This window comes from Nerophis lumbriciformis, linkage group LG06, assembly GCF_033978685.3.
Source record: "Nerophis lumbriciformis linkage group LG06, RoL_Nlum_v2.1, whole genome shotgun sequence".
Lineage (NCBI taxonomy): Eukaryota > Metazoa > Chordata > Actinopteri > Syngnathiformes > Syngnathidae > Nerophis > Nerophis lumbriciformis.
Genome location: NC_084553.2, coordinates 2,017,449 through 2,033,450, shown reverse-complemented (window position 1 = coordinate 2,033,450; position 16,002 = coordinate 2,017,449). Strand labels below are relative to the sequence as shown.

General features: G+C 34.2%; 1 protein-coding gene across 1 annotated transcript in view; it reads left to right on the top strand.

Moving 5' to 3' along the window:
• LOC133608228 (protein MTSS 2-like) overlaps positions 1-6,045 on the top strand; it is a 69,105-nt gene extending 63,060 nt beyond the window's left edge. Inside the window, exons 10-14 of the mRNA XM_061963429.2 lie at positions 1,632-1,917; positions 1,983-2,057; positions 4,394-4,585; positions 4,744-4,909; positions 4,978-6,045. Coding sequence (XP_061819413.1) covers positions 1,632-1,917; positions 1,983-2,057; positions 4,394-4,585; positions 4,744-4,909; positions 4,978-5,780 — 1,522 coding nt within the window. The 3' untranslated portion in view covers positions 5,781-6,045. The remainder of the gene's footprint in view (positions 1-1,631; positions 1,918-1,982; positions 2,058-4,393; positions 4,586-4,743; positions 4,910-4,977) is intronic.
• The last annotated feature ends 9,957 nt before the right edge of the window (positions 6,046-16,002 follow it).

Genomic DNA, 16,002 nt, shown 5'->3' with positions numbered 1-16,002 from the left:
GTGTGTGTGTGTGTGTGTGTGTATGTGCTTGTGTGTATTTACATATGTCTGTGTATTAATAAATGTGTGTGTGTATTAATAAAAGTGTGTGTGTGTGTTAATAAATTTGTGTGTGTATTAATAAAAGTGTGTGTGTGTGTATTTACATATGTCTATGTATTAATAAATGTGTGTGTGTATTAATAAAAGTGTGTGTGTGTATTAATAAATGTGTGTGTGTATTAATAAAAGTGTGTGTGTGTATTAATAAATGTGTGTGTGTATTAATAAAAGTGTGTGTGTGTGTATTAATAAATGTGTGTGTGTATTAATAAAAGTGTGTGTGTGTGTATTAATAAAAGTGTGTGTGTGTGTGTAATAATAAATGCGTGTGTGTATTAATAAAAGTGTGTGTCTGTGTATTAATAAGTGTGTGTGTGTGTGTGTGTGTGAATAAAAGTGTGTGTGTGTGTATTAATAAGTGTGTGTGTGTGTGTATGAATAAAAGTGTGTGTGTGTGTGTATTCAGCAGCGTGAACAGCAGCCACAGTAGTAGTGTGTGTATTAATAAAAGTGTGTGTATATTAATAAGTGTGTGTGTGTGTATGAATAAAAGTGTGTGTGTATGAATAAAAGTGTGTGTGAATGAATAAGTGTGTGTGTGTATTAATAAAAGTGTGTGTGTGTGTGTATGAATAAAAGTGTGTGTGTATGAATAAGTGTGTGTGTGTGTGTGTATGAATAAAAGTGTGTGTGTGTATGAAAAAAGTGTGTGTGTATGAATAAATGTGTGTGTATGAATACAAGTGTGTGTGTATGAATAAGTGTGTGTGTGTATGAATAAAAGTGTGTGTGTATGAATAAAAGTGTGTGTGTATGAATAAGTGTGTGTGTGTGTGTGTGTATGAATAAAAGTGTGTGTGTGTGTGTATGAAAAAAGTGTGTGTGTATGAATAAATGTGTGTGTATGAATAAAAGTGTGTGTGTATGAATAAGTGTGTGTGTATGAATAAGTGTGTGTGTGTGTGTGTGTGTATGAATAAAAGTGTGTGTGTATGAATAAAAGTGTTTGTGTATGAATAAAAGTGTGTGTGTATGAATAAAAGTGTGTGTGTATGAATAAAAGTGTGTGTGTATGAATAAGTGTGTGTGTGTATGAATAAAAGTGTGTGTGTATGAATAAGTGTTTGTGTGTATGAATAAAAGTGTGTGTGTGTATGAATAAAAGTGTGTGTGTATGAATAAAAGTGTGTGTGTATGAATAAGTGTGTGTGCGTATGAATAAAATACATTTATTCATCCACACACACTTTTATTCATACATGTATGAATAAAAGTGTGTGTGTATGAATAAATGTGTGTGTGTATGAATAAAAGTGTGTGTGTATGAATAAATGTGTGTGTGTATGAATAAAAGTGTGTGTGTATGAATAAGTGTATGTGTGTATGAATAAAAGTGTGTGTGTGTATGAATAAGTGTGTGTGTGTATGAATAAAAGTGTGTGTGTGTATGAATAAGTGTGTGTGTGTATGAATAAGTGTGTGTGTGTATGAATAAAAGTGTGTGTGTGTATGAATAAAAGTGTGTGTGTATGAATAAAAGTGTGTGTGTGTGTATGAATAAAAGTGTGTGTGTGTGTGTGTGTATTCAGCAGCGTGAACAGCGGGCACAGTAGCGCGTCGAGGTCGTCGGGTGGTGGTGGTGGTGGTGGTGGTGGTGGTGGTGTGGGCGGGGGCTCTCTGCCTCACTCCCCCTCCTCCTCCTCCTCTTCCTCCTACCGCCAGCGCAGCCTGCAGAGCCATCAGGCTCCGCCTCCAGGGGGCGTGGCTTGTCATCGCCTCAGCAGCGTGTCGTCACATGACTCAGGCTTCGTGTCTCAGGACGCCAACATCTACTCCAAGCCGCCCTCGCCAATGCCCTCTGACCTCACCAGCCAGGTAGGACATCCTCATCATCATCATCCTCATCATCTTCCTCATCACCTTCTCATGTTGGCCTACAGAAGTCCTCAAGCTCCGCCTCCTCAGAAGCTTCAGAAACCTGTCAGTCAGTCAGCGAATGCAGCTCACCCACCACGGTCAGTTTTATCATGTCTCATATACACTCTCTACTATCTCATGTCTACTATATCTCATGTCTACTATATCTCATGTCTACTATCTCATGTCTACTCTCTCATGTCTACTATATCTCATGTCTACTATCTCATGTCTACTCTCTCATGTCTACTATATCTCATGTCTACTATATCTCATGTCCACTATCTCATGTCTACTATCTCATGTCTACTATATCTCATGTCCACTCTCTCATATCTACTATCTCATGTCCACTATCTCATGTCTACTATCTCATGTCTACTATATCTCATGTCCACTATCTCATGTCTACTATCTCATGTCTACTATATCTCATGTCTACTATATCTCATGTCCACTATCTCATGTCTACTATCTCATGTCTACTATATCTCATGTACACTATCTCATGTCTACTATATCTCATGTCTACTATATCTCATGTACACTCTCTCATGTCTACTATATCTCATGTCCACTCCCTCATGTCTACTATATCTCATGTCTACTATATCTCATGTACACTATCTCATGTCTACTATATCTCATGTCCACTCTCTCATGTCTACTATATCTCATGTCTACTATATCTCATGTACACTCTCTCATGTCTACTATATCTCATGTCCACTCTCTCATGTCTACTATATCTCATGTCTACTATATCTCATGTACACTATCTCATGTCTACTATATCTCATGTCCACTCTCTCATGTCTACTATATCTCATGTCTACTATATCTCATGTACACTCTCTCATGTCTACTATATCTCATGTCCACTATCTCATGTCTACTATCTCATGTCTACTATATCTCATATACACTATCTCATGTCTACTATATCTCATGTCTACTATATCTCATGTACACTCTCTCATGTCTACTATATCTCATGTCTACTATATCTCATGTACACTATCTCATGTCTACTATATCTCATGTCTACTATATCTCATGTACACTCTCTCATGTCTACTATATCTCATGTACACTATCTCATGTCTACTATATCTCATGTCTACTATATCTCATGTACACTCTCTCATGTCTACTATATCTCATGTCTACTATATCTCATGTACACTCTCTCATGTCTACTATATCTCATGTACACTATCTCATGTCTACTATATCTCATGTCTACTATAGCTCATGTACACTCTCTCATGTCTACTATATCTCATGTCTACTATATCTCATGTACACTCTCTCATGTCTACTATATCTCATGTACACTATCTCATGTCTACTATATCTCTTGTCTACTATATCTCATGTACACTATCTCATGTCTACTATATCTCATGTCCACTATCTCATGTCTACTATCTCATGTCTACTATCTTATATCTACTATATCTCATATCTACTATCTCATATCTTATGTCTACTATATAATATATGATGCCTCATATCTCATGAATACTATATCTCATATCTACTACATCTCATGTATCATGTCTAATATCTCATATCTACTCTCTCATATCTAGTCTCTCATATCTACTCTCTCGTGTCTACTATTTCATGTCTACTCTCTCATATCTACTATCTCATGTCTACTATCTTATACCTACTATATCTCATATCTACTATCTCATATCTCATGTATATTGTCTCATATCTAATATATAATGTTTTGTATCTCATATTTCATGTCTAATATATCATGTTTTATATCTCATATTTCCATTATTAATATATCATGTTTTATATCTCACATTTTATATCTAATATATCATGTTTTATATCTCATATTCATATGTAATATATCATGTTTTATATCTCATATTTCATATTTGATACATCATGTTTTATATCTCATATCTCATATGTAATATATCATGTTTTATATCTGATATTCATATGTAATATATTATGTTTTTATCTCATATTTCATATCTAATATATCATGTTTTACATCTCATATTTCATATGTAATTTATCACGTTTTATATCTCATATCTTATATGTAATATATCATGTTTTATATCTCATATTCATATGTAATTTATCACGTTTTATATCTCATATCTTATATGTAAGCTATCATGTTTTATATCTCATATTCATATGTAATATATCATGTTTTATATCCTCAGTGTGTCACACTTCCTGTCCCCGTGTGTGCCCCCCCCCCCCCATCACGGTCCCCCTCCCCTCCTCGCTCCATCACTTGTCTGCTCTCCTCCATTTTGCTTTATTTGACTCCTCCCCCACGCCGCCTTGTCACGATTATCCATGGTGCAGGCCACGCCCCCTTCCGCCTGAGCGTCCAACTGCTGGACGGTGACAAGTTTCACTTCCTGGACTAATGAGCTTCCCTCTTCAGGATTGGTCCAAAGCAGGTTCCTACGAGCAGCCTGGCCCCGCCCCCAGGAGGAAGGAGGGGCCTCTGCGGGAGAAGGAGGGCTCGCCCAGTGCTCAGGGACACGCCCCCTCGCACGCTGCTCAGGGACACGCCCCCTCGCACGCTGACGACACTCACAGGTCCAGAGGACCTTCAGCTGCCGCCGTTGCCAAGGTAACACACTTTGTCCACTTCCTGTTTGGCCATGAGACACAGGGGGCGCCTCAAGGATGGGGGAGGGAACCAGGATGTGTCTGTACATTGCTGCATTCATCTTTCCCTCTATTCTGATGCTCCTTATCTTGCTCAGACCTGTCATTGTGTGCCTTCAGTGTGGAGACGATGGTTCTCCCGCAGCCGGCGACCTGACCACGGTTCTGAGCCGAGGTCTGGGTGGCGAGCAGCAGAAGAGCAGCAGGGACTCTCTGCAGTTCTCCAGCGGGTACAGCACAGAGACCACCACCCCGTCCTGCTCGGAGGACACCATCCCTTCTCAAGGTAAGTCCTTCGCTCCTCAGTCCTCGTCCCAGTTGCCTCTAATCCGGAGTCCTGATTCTGCCGCTCAGGTTCCGATTTCGACTGCTACTCTGTGAACGGCGACGCCGAAGGTCCGGAGGCTCAGTCGGACTTCGACAAGTCCTCCACTATTCCGCGTCACTCCAACATCGGCCAGAACTACCGTCGTATGATCCAGACCAAGAGACCTGCCAGCACCGCCGGTTTACCCAGCGGGGTCCTGGGCCCAGGGGGTCACGTGGTACCTGGACAGCCTGCAGGCGCAGGGGGAGGATCGGGGACTCCGGGGACTGCCACCATTCGTAGAACCCCGTCCACCAAACCGGGGGTGAGGCGCACTCTGTCCAGCGCCGGCCCCATTCCCATCCGGCCTCCCATCGTACCCGTCAAGACCCCCACCGTCCCCGGGGCGAGTGGGTACATGGGCGCCATTCCGGTGCGTGTGGGCAGCGAGGAGTGCGTCTACTTCACCGGAACCGACGAGGCGCAGGGCGCGCTGGATTACGTGAAGGCGTCGCCCAAGCGCCTCAGCCTTCCGAACACAGCCTGGGGATCCGGGGCGGCACTGGAGGTCTACGCCCAGCAACACGGGACGACTTTGGGGAGCGGGTCCGAGGAGGACCGGATGATCGCCGCCAACCGCCACAGCCTGGTAGAGAAGATCGGCGAGTTGGTTGCCGGCGCGCACGCCCTCGGCGAAGGCCAGTTCCCGTTCCCCGCCCTGCCGGATGACCCCACCGCGGGGGCGGAAGGGGCGGAGGGCGCATCCGGCGACATGCTGACCACCATCAGGAGAGGCGTCCGACTCCGCAAGACCGTTTCCAACGACCGGTCGGCGCCGCGCATCTTGTGATCCAACCCTCGTCGGAGTAGAGGGAGGGTCCTCGCCTGAGTCCGGTAGAACTGAACCGCGTGGAGAACACCTTTATATTTAATACTCCGGCCAATCAGAGACCTTCTATTAACCAGACTGTGGGAGGAGTTACCGCAGGAAGAGCAAAGGGAGGGGCTAGGTAGAGTGAGTGGATGCAAGGGGGCGGGGCCAGGGTGTCACATGACCTGCTGGCGTGGAACCTGAACTGCTTGACTGGACTGAAGCTTCACAACACGGGGAGCCAACCGGCCCCCGCTGGTCGGCCTTGAACCGTGTCTGTGTGTGTGTGTGTGTGTGTGTGTGTGTGTGTGTGTGTGTGTGTGTGTGTGTGTGTGTGTGTGTGTGTGTGTGTGTGTGTGTGTGTGTGTGTGTAAATATGATGATGACATATAGACGTTTATATTTTGTAGAAAGAGAGCAATAAGTTGTCATTTCTGGCGCGAGGATGAGGAGGTTGAGGATGAAGAAGCACTTTGATGAAGATGAGGAGAAATGAGAGTAGTCAGTGTTGTCCAAACCGGCAGGACGCTTGAATTCAAATGATTTCTTTCCAAACTAACATATTCTGCCAGCTCTGCATTCAATATAAAAGTCTTCATTTGGCTTTTTCAAAGATTGTTGACAGAGCTCCATTTGAAGACGCGTAGTGAAGCCTGCTTTGTATTCTTTAATACATTAAGAAACACCGCCATCACGCTACCTATGTGAGCTACATGCTAACGTGACGTTTTAACATGATGCTAAGTTAGCAACATTAGCATAGCTATGTGAGCTACATGCTAACATGACGTTTTAACATAATGCTAAGTTAGCAACATTAGCATAGCTATGTGAGCTACATGCTAACATTATATTTGAACATCATGCTAGGTTAGCAACATTAGCATAGCTATGTGAGCTACAAGCTAACATGACGTTTTAACATAATGCTAAGTTAGCAACATTAGCATAGCTATGTGAGCTACATGCTAACATGGCATTTGAACATCATGCTCTCATAGCAACATTAGCATAGCTATGTGAGCTACATGCTAACATGACGTTTTAACATAATGCTAAGTTAGCAACATTAGCATAGCTATGTGAGCTACATGCTAACATGACGTTTTAACATAATGCTAAGTTAGCAACATTAGCATAGCTATGTGAGCTACATGCTATTATGGCATTTGAACATCATGATAGGTTAGCCACATTAGCATAGTTATGTGAGCTACATGCTAACATGACGTTTTAACATAATGCTAAGTTAGCAACATTAGCATAGCTATGTGAGCTACATGCTAACATTATATTTGAACATCATGCTCTCATAGCAACATTGGCATAGCTATGTGAGCTACATGCTAACATTATATTTGAACATCATGCTAGGTTAGCAACATTAGCATAGCTATGAGAGCTACATGTTAACATTATATTTGAACATCATGCTAGGTTAGCAACATTAGCATAGCTATGTGAGCTACATGCTAACATTACGTTTGAACATCATGCTAGGTTAGCAACATTAGCATAGCTATGTGAGCTACATGCTAACATGGCATTTGAACATCATACTCTCATAGCAACATTAGCATAGCTATGTGAGCTACATGCTAACATTATATTTGGACATCATGATAGGTTAGCAACATTAGCATAGCTACGTGAGCTACATGCTAACATGACGTTTTAACGTAATGCTAAATTAGCAACAGTAGCATAGCTATGTGAGCTACATGCTAACATTATATTTGAACATCATGCTAGGTTAGCAACATTAACATAGCTATGTGAGCTACATGCTAACATTATATTTGAACATCATGCTAGGTTAGCAACATTAGCATAGCTATGTGAGCTACATGCTAACATTATATTTGAACATCATGATATGTTAGCAACATTAGCATAGCTATGTGAGCTACATGCTAACATGACGTTTTAACGTAATGCTAAGTTAACAACAGTAGCATAGCTATGTGAGCTACATGCTATCATTATATTTGACCATCATGCTCTCATAGCAACATTAGCATAGCTATGTGAGCTACATGCTAACATTATATTTGAACATCATGATAGGTTAGCAACATTAGCATAGCTATGTGAGCTACATGCTAACATGACGTTTTAACGCAATGCTAAGTTAGCAACATTAGCATAGCTATGTGAGCTACATGCTAACATTATATTTGAACAACATGCTCTCATAGCAACATTAGCATAGCTATGTGAGCTACATGCTAACATTATATTTGAACATCATGCTAGGTTAGCAACATTAGCATAGCTATGTGAGCTACATGCTAACATGACGTTTTAACATCATGCTAGGTTAGCAACATTAGCATAGCTATGTGAGCTACATGCTAACATTACGTTTGAACATAATGCTAAGTTAGCAACATTAGCATAGCTATGTGAGCTACATGCTAACATTACGTTTGAACATCATGCTAGGTTAGCAACATTAGCATAGCTATGTGAGCTACATGCTAACATGGCATTTGAACATCATGCTCTCATAGCAACATTAGCATAGCTATGTGAGCTACATGCTAACATTATATTTGAACATCATGATAGGTTAGCAACATTAGCATAGCTATGTGAGCTACATGCTAACATGACGTTTGAACATCATGCTAGGTTAGCAACATTAGCATAGCTATGTGAGCTACATGCTAACATGGCATTTGAACATCATGCTCTCATAGCAACATTAGCATAGCTATGTGAGCTACATGCTAACATTATATTTGAACATCATGATAGGTTAGCAACATTAGCATAGCTATGTGAGCTACATGCTAACATGGCATTTGAACATCATGATAGGTTAGCAACATTAGCATAGCTATGTGAGCTACATGCTAACATTACGTTTGAACATAATGCTAAGTTAGCAACATTAGCATAGCTATGTGAGCTACATGCTAACATGGCATTTGAAACATCATGCTTGGTTGAAGAAATGCAAAATGTTCACACTCCCACGTCTGGCTGACTGATAGTTTGTCGGGACTTTGTTCTAAGATGTGTAGTGAAGCCTGAGGAAGGGAATGTGTGAGATGGAAAATAGAAATTGTTCATAAAGAAATATTACTGTGACAACATCATTAAAAAGACATTTGTTGACATCTTTTCTTCATTTTCTGAACATTTTCATGACTTTGTTCATCTTACGTTAAAAACACTTATTACCTTTTGTCCATTCAGGATGTACTCAGTCACGTGCTAGCACTTATTACCTTTTGTCCATTGAGGATGTACTTAGTCACGTGCTAGCACTTATTACCTTTTGTCTATTCAGGGTGTACTTAGTCACGTGCTAGCACAATGTAGCAGCGCTATGCTTAGCATGGGGGACAAACAAAAAGTCTGACGTGAGATCAAATCAAACATTTTTAGTGAACAAGAAACAATAAGATGGACAAAGTCCTCCACTGGAACATCAATAAGATTGATTGACTGGGTAATATGATAACTCCCACTGTGACGTCACTGATTACTCCCACTGTGACGTCACAGATGAAATAAAAAAAAACTGTCGAAAAAGTGCAAGCAAAAGTTTTTTGGTGATCAGTCTTATTAATTATGTACACAAAGAAGTCAAATATTTGTGTTGTTTGGTGAATTTGATGTCAGTTTTATTCATTATTTACACAAAGAAGTCAAATATTTACATTTTTAATGTCAGTTTTATTAATTATAAACATTTGTGTGACAATGCAGCCTCAGTCATGCAACAATACTAAAGACTGCCGCTAGAGGGAAGTGTCGTTCCACAACCAACCTTTTGTTCATTGGTTTATTTATTTATTTATTCATTGACTTATTTATTAATACATTAATTTTGACCAGAACAACCTATTATTTAGTTATTTGTGTATTTATTTATACATGTAGTAATTAATTTACTGTGACCAGAACCAATATTTTATTTATTAATTCATTCATTCTTGTATTTATGCATTCACTTATTTGTTATCAATTTATTGTGACCATAACGACCTTGAATTTACTAATTATTTATTCATGTATTTATTCATTTACTTATGAATTAATTTACTGTTACCAGATGCAAACTTTTATTAACTAATTAATTTAATTATGTATTTATTTGTTTACTTATTCCATCCATTTTCTACCGCTTGTCCCTTTTTATTTAATTAATTTACTTTGACCATAACAACCTTTTATTTATTATCAATTAATTTATTCATGCTTTTATTCATTTATTTATTTATTAATCAATTTACTGTGACTACAAAAATATTTTATTTATTTATTTATTTATTGTGACCAGAACCAACCTCTTATTTATTTATTTATTTATTCATGTATTTATTAATTTACTTATTAATTTATTAATTTAATTTGACCAGAAAAAATATTTAATTTAATTATTGTGACCAGAACCAACCTTTTATTTATTTATTTATATTTTCATGTATTTATTAATTCACTTATTAATTTACTTTGACCAGATAAATATTGTATTAATTTATTACTTTATTAATTTATTGATTAATAAATTTACTGTGACCAGAAAAATATTTTATTAATTTATTAATTTATTTACTGTGACCAGAACCAACCTTTTATTTATTTATTTATTCAAGTATTTATTGTGGTCTACTTCCTGGTTTACTTCCTTGTTTATTTTATATCCTGGTCCACTTCCTGGTCTACTTCCTGTACTTGCTCACCTGAGCTGAAGCTAACCAACACAAGAAGGTGAAGTAGTTTGGTGCAGATCTGCAACAAGGTGCAACATTTCATTCCTCTTGGAGCGGCGTGACGAGCAGGAAGCAGGAAACAGGAAACAGGAAGCAGGAAAGGGTGCAGAAGATGAAAGAGAACTAACGAGCATCTGTCCTCTGAGGGCCTCATTAATTAAAATGTTGCACTTTGTTCTTGGAGGCTAATTGGACTGACAGGAAGTCACGACAGGCTTCCTCAATTGCACCTTTTACTCTTGTGAAGGCGGAGCCTCCTTGGCAGGGACACTCCCACAATGCATTGCTGCACCCTGAGTGCTGAGTTTGCATAATTGTGCTGTTAATTAGCAGGCCAACACTTTCATTAATGGGTCACATCATTTTCAACAACATCTTACAATCTTTTCTACTCCTATTTTGTTTATGTTTGTTGTTTACATTCTAGATGTTTATATTTTACATGTTGTTTATACTTTAGATGTTTATATTTTAAATGTTGTTTATACTTTAGATGTTTATATTTTACATGTTGTTTGTAATTTAAATGCTGTTTATATTGTATATGTTTGTATTTTAAATGTTGTTTGTATTTTAAATATTGTTTGTATTTTAGATGTTTATATTTTATATTTTGTTTATATTTTAAATGTTGTTTGTATTTTAGATGTTTATAGTTTAGATGTTTATATTTTATATTTTGTTTATATTTTAAATGTTGTTTGTATTTTAGATGTTGTTTATATTTTAGATGTTTATATTTTATATTTTGTTTATATTTTAAATGTTGTTTATATTTTACATGTTTATATTTTACATGTTGTTTATACTTTGGATGTTTATATTTTAAATGTTTTATTTTACGTGTTGTTTGTACTTTAGATGTTCATATTTTGGATGTTGTTTATATTTTAAATGTTGCTTATATTTTAGATGTTGTTTATATTTTACATGTTGTTTATACTTTAGATGTTTATATTTTAAATGTTATTTATATTTTACATGTTGTTTTTACTTTAGATGATTATATTTTAGATGTTGTTTATATTTTAAAGGTTGTTTATATTTTATGTTGTTTATATTTTAGATGTTGTTTATACTTTAGCTGTTTATATTTTATATGTTGTTTATATTTTAAATGTTTATATTTTAAATTATGTTGATATTTTTTGTATGTTTTTTATATTTTATATGTTTGTATTTTAAATGTTGGTTATATTTTAAATGTAGTTTATATTTTACAAGTTTTTTGATATTTTATATGGTGTATATATTTTAGATGTTTATATTTTGTGTTTTTTATATTTTAAATGTTGTTTATATTTTAGATGGTGTTTTTATTTCATGTTTATATTTTAGATCTTGTTTATATCTAATGTTTTTTTTAAATATTTTATATGTTGTTTATATTTTAGATTTTGTTTATACTTTTGATGTTGTTCATATCTTGTATGCTTTTCTATATTTTAGATGTTTGTATTTTAAATGGTGTTTATATTTTAGATGTTGTTTATACTTTAGATGTTTATATTTTATATGCTGTTTATATTTTAAATGTTTATATTCTAAATTATGTTTATACTTTAGATGTTGTTAATATTTCTATATGTTTTTTTATGTTTTAGATGTTTATATTTTATATGTTTTTTAATTATTTTATATGTTTATATTTGTGTTTTTTTATATTTTGTTTATATTTTAGATTATGTTTATATTTGAGATGCTGTTTATATTTTATATGTTTACATTTTATATGTTGTTTACATTTTTTTAGTTTACATTTTAGATATTGTTTATTTTTTAGATGTTGTTTGTATTTTATATGTTGTTTATATTTTACATGTTGTTTATATTTGAGATGTTGTTTGTATTTTATCCATCCATCCATCCATCCATCTTCTTCCGCTTATCCGAGGTCGGGTCGCGGGGGCAGCAGCCTAAGCAGGGAAGCCCAGACTTCCCTCTCCCCAGCCACTTCGTCCAGCTCTTCCCGGGGGATCCCGAGGCGTTCCCAGGCCAGCCGGGAGACATAGTCTTCCCAACGTGTCCTGGGTCTTCCTCGTGGCCTCCTACCGGTCGGACGTGCCCGAAACACCTTCCTAGGGAGGCGTTCGGGTGGCATCCTGACCAGATGCCCGAACCACCTCATCTGGCTCCTCTCCATGTGGAGGAGCAGCGGCTTTACTTTGAGCTCCTCCCGGATGACAGAGCTTCTCACCCTATCTCTAAGTATTTTATATGTTGTTTATATTTGACATGTTGTTTATATTTGACATGTTTGTATTTTATATGTTGTTTATATTTGACATGTTGTTTATATTTGAGATGTTGTTTGTATTTTATATGTTGTTTATATTTGAGATGTTGTTTATATTTGACATGTTTATATTTGAGATGTTGTTTATAATTGTCATGTTTATATTTGAGATGTTGTTTGTATTTGACATGTTTATATTTGAGATGTTGTTTATATTTGACTTGTTTATATTTGAGATGTTGTTTGTATTTGAAATGTTGTTTATATTTGACATATTTATATTTGACATGTTTATATTTGAGATGTTGTTTATATTTGACTTGTTTATATTTGACATGGTTATATTTGAGATGTTGTTTATATTTGAGATGTTTTTTATATTTGACTTGTTTATATTTGAGATGTTGTTTGTATTTGAAATGTTGTTTATATTTGACATATTTATATTTGACATGTTTATATTTGAGATGTTGTTTATATTTGACTTGTTTATATTTGACATGTTTATATTTGAGATGTTGTTTATATTTGACTTGTTTATATTTGACATGGTTATATTTGAGATGTTGTTTATATTTGAGATGTTGTTTATATTTGACATGTTTATATTTGAGATGTTGTTTATATTTGACATGTTTATATTTAAGATGTTGTTTGTATTTGACATGTTTATATTTGAGATGTTGTTTATAATTGGCATGTTTATATTTGAGATGTTGTTTCTATTTGACATGTTTCTATTTGAGATGTTGTTTTTATTTGACATGTTTATATTTGAGATGTTGTTTATAATTGACATGTTTATATTTGAGATGTTGTTTATATTTGACATGTTTATATTTGAGATGTTTATATTTGAGATGTTTATATTTGAGATGTTGTTTTTATTTGACATGTTTATATTTGAGATGTTGTTTATATTTGACATGTTTATATTTGAGATGTTGTTTTTATTTGACATGTTTATATTTGAGATGTTGTTTATAATTGACATGTTTATATTTGAGATGTTGTTTATATTTGACATGTTTATATTTGAGATGTTTATGTTTGAGATGTTGTTTCTATTTGACATGTTTCTATTTGAGATGTTGTTTATATTTGACATGTTTATATTTGAGATGTTGTTTCTATTTGACATGTTTATATTTGAGATGTTTCTATTTGACATGTTTATATTTGAGATGTTGTTTATATTTGAGATGTTGTTTATATTTAACATGTTTATATTTGAGATGTTGTTTATATTTGACATGTTTATATTTGAGATGTTGTTTTTATTTGACATGTTTATATTTGAGATGTTGTTTATATTTGACATGTTTATATTTGAGATGTTGTTTGTAATTGACATGTTTGTATTTGAGATGTTGTTTATATTTGACATGTTTATATTTGAGATGTTGTTTATATTTGACATGTTTATATTTGAGATGTTGTTTATAATTGACATGTTTATATTTGAGATGTTGTTTATATTTGACATGTTTATATTTGAGATGTTTATGTTTGAGATGTTGTTTCTATTTGACATGTTTCTATTTGAGATGTTGTTTATATTTGACATGTTTATATTTGAGATGTTTATGTTTGAGATGTTGTTTCTATTTGACATGTTTATATTTGACATGTTTCTATTTGAGATGTTGTTTATATTTGACATGTTTATATTTGAGATGTTTATGTTTGAGATGTTGTTTCTATTTGACATGTTTATATTTGAGATGTTTCTATTTGACATGTTTCTATTTGAGATGTTGTTTATATTTGACATGTTTATATTTGAGATGTTGTTTATATTTGACATGTTTATATTTGACATGTTGTTTATATTTGAGATGTTGTTTATATTTGAGATGTTGTTTATATTTGACATGTTTATATTTGAGATGTTGTTTTTATTTGACATGTTTATATTTGACATGTTGTTTTTATTTGACATGTTTATATTTGAGATGTTGTTTATATTTGACATGTTTATATTTCAGATGTTGTTTATATTTGACATGTCTATATTTGAGATGTTGTTTATATTTAACATGTTTATATGTGAGATGTTGTTTTTATTTGACATGTTTATATTTGAGATGTTGTTTATATTTGACATGTTTATATTTGAGATGTTGTTTATATTTGACATGTTTATATTTGAGATGTTGTTTATATTTGACATGTTTATATTTGAGATGTTGTTTTTATTTGACATGTTTATATTTGAGATGTTGTTTATATTTGACATGTTTATATTTGAGATGTTGTTTGTAATTGACATGTTTGTATTTGAGATGTTGTTTATATTTGACATGTTTATATTTGAGATGTTGTTTATATTTGACATGTTTATATTTGAGATGTTGTTTATAATTGACATGTTTATATTTGAGATGTTGTTTATATTTGACATGTTTATATTTGAGATGTTTATGTTTGAGATGTTGTTTCTATTTGACATGTTTCTATTTGAGATGTTGTTTATATTTGACATGTTTATATTTGAGATGTTTATGTTTGAGATGTTGTTTCTATTTGACATGTTTATATTTGACATGTTTCTATTTGAGATGTTGTTTATATTTGACATGTTTATATTTGAGATGTTTATGTTTGAGATGTTGTTTCTATTTGACATGTTTATATTTGAGATGTTTCTATTTGACATGTTTCTATTTGAGATGTTGTTTATATTTGACATGTTTATATTTGAGATGTTGTTTATATTTGACATGTTTATATTTGACATGTTGTTTATATTTGAGATGTTGTTTATATTTGAGATGTTGTTTATATTTGACATGTTTATATTTGAGATGTTGTTTTTATTTGACATGTTTATATTTGACATGTTGTTTTTATTTGACATGTTTATATTTGACATGTTGTTTTTATTTGACATGTTTATATTTGACATGTTGTTTTTATTTGACATGTTTATATTTGAGATGTTGTTTATATTTGACATGTTTATATTTCAGATGTTGTTTATATTTGACATGTCTATATTTGAGATGTTGTTTATATTTAACATGTTTATATGTGAGATGTTGTTTTTATTTGACATGTTTATATTTGAGATGTTGTTTATATTTGACATGTTTATATTTGAGATGTTGTTTATATTTGACATGTTTATATTTGAGATGTTGTTTATATTTGACATGTTTATATTTGATATGTTGTTTATATTTGACATTTTGACATCCTCTACAAGATGTCTTCAAGTTTGTCTGCAGTTACTTCA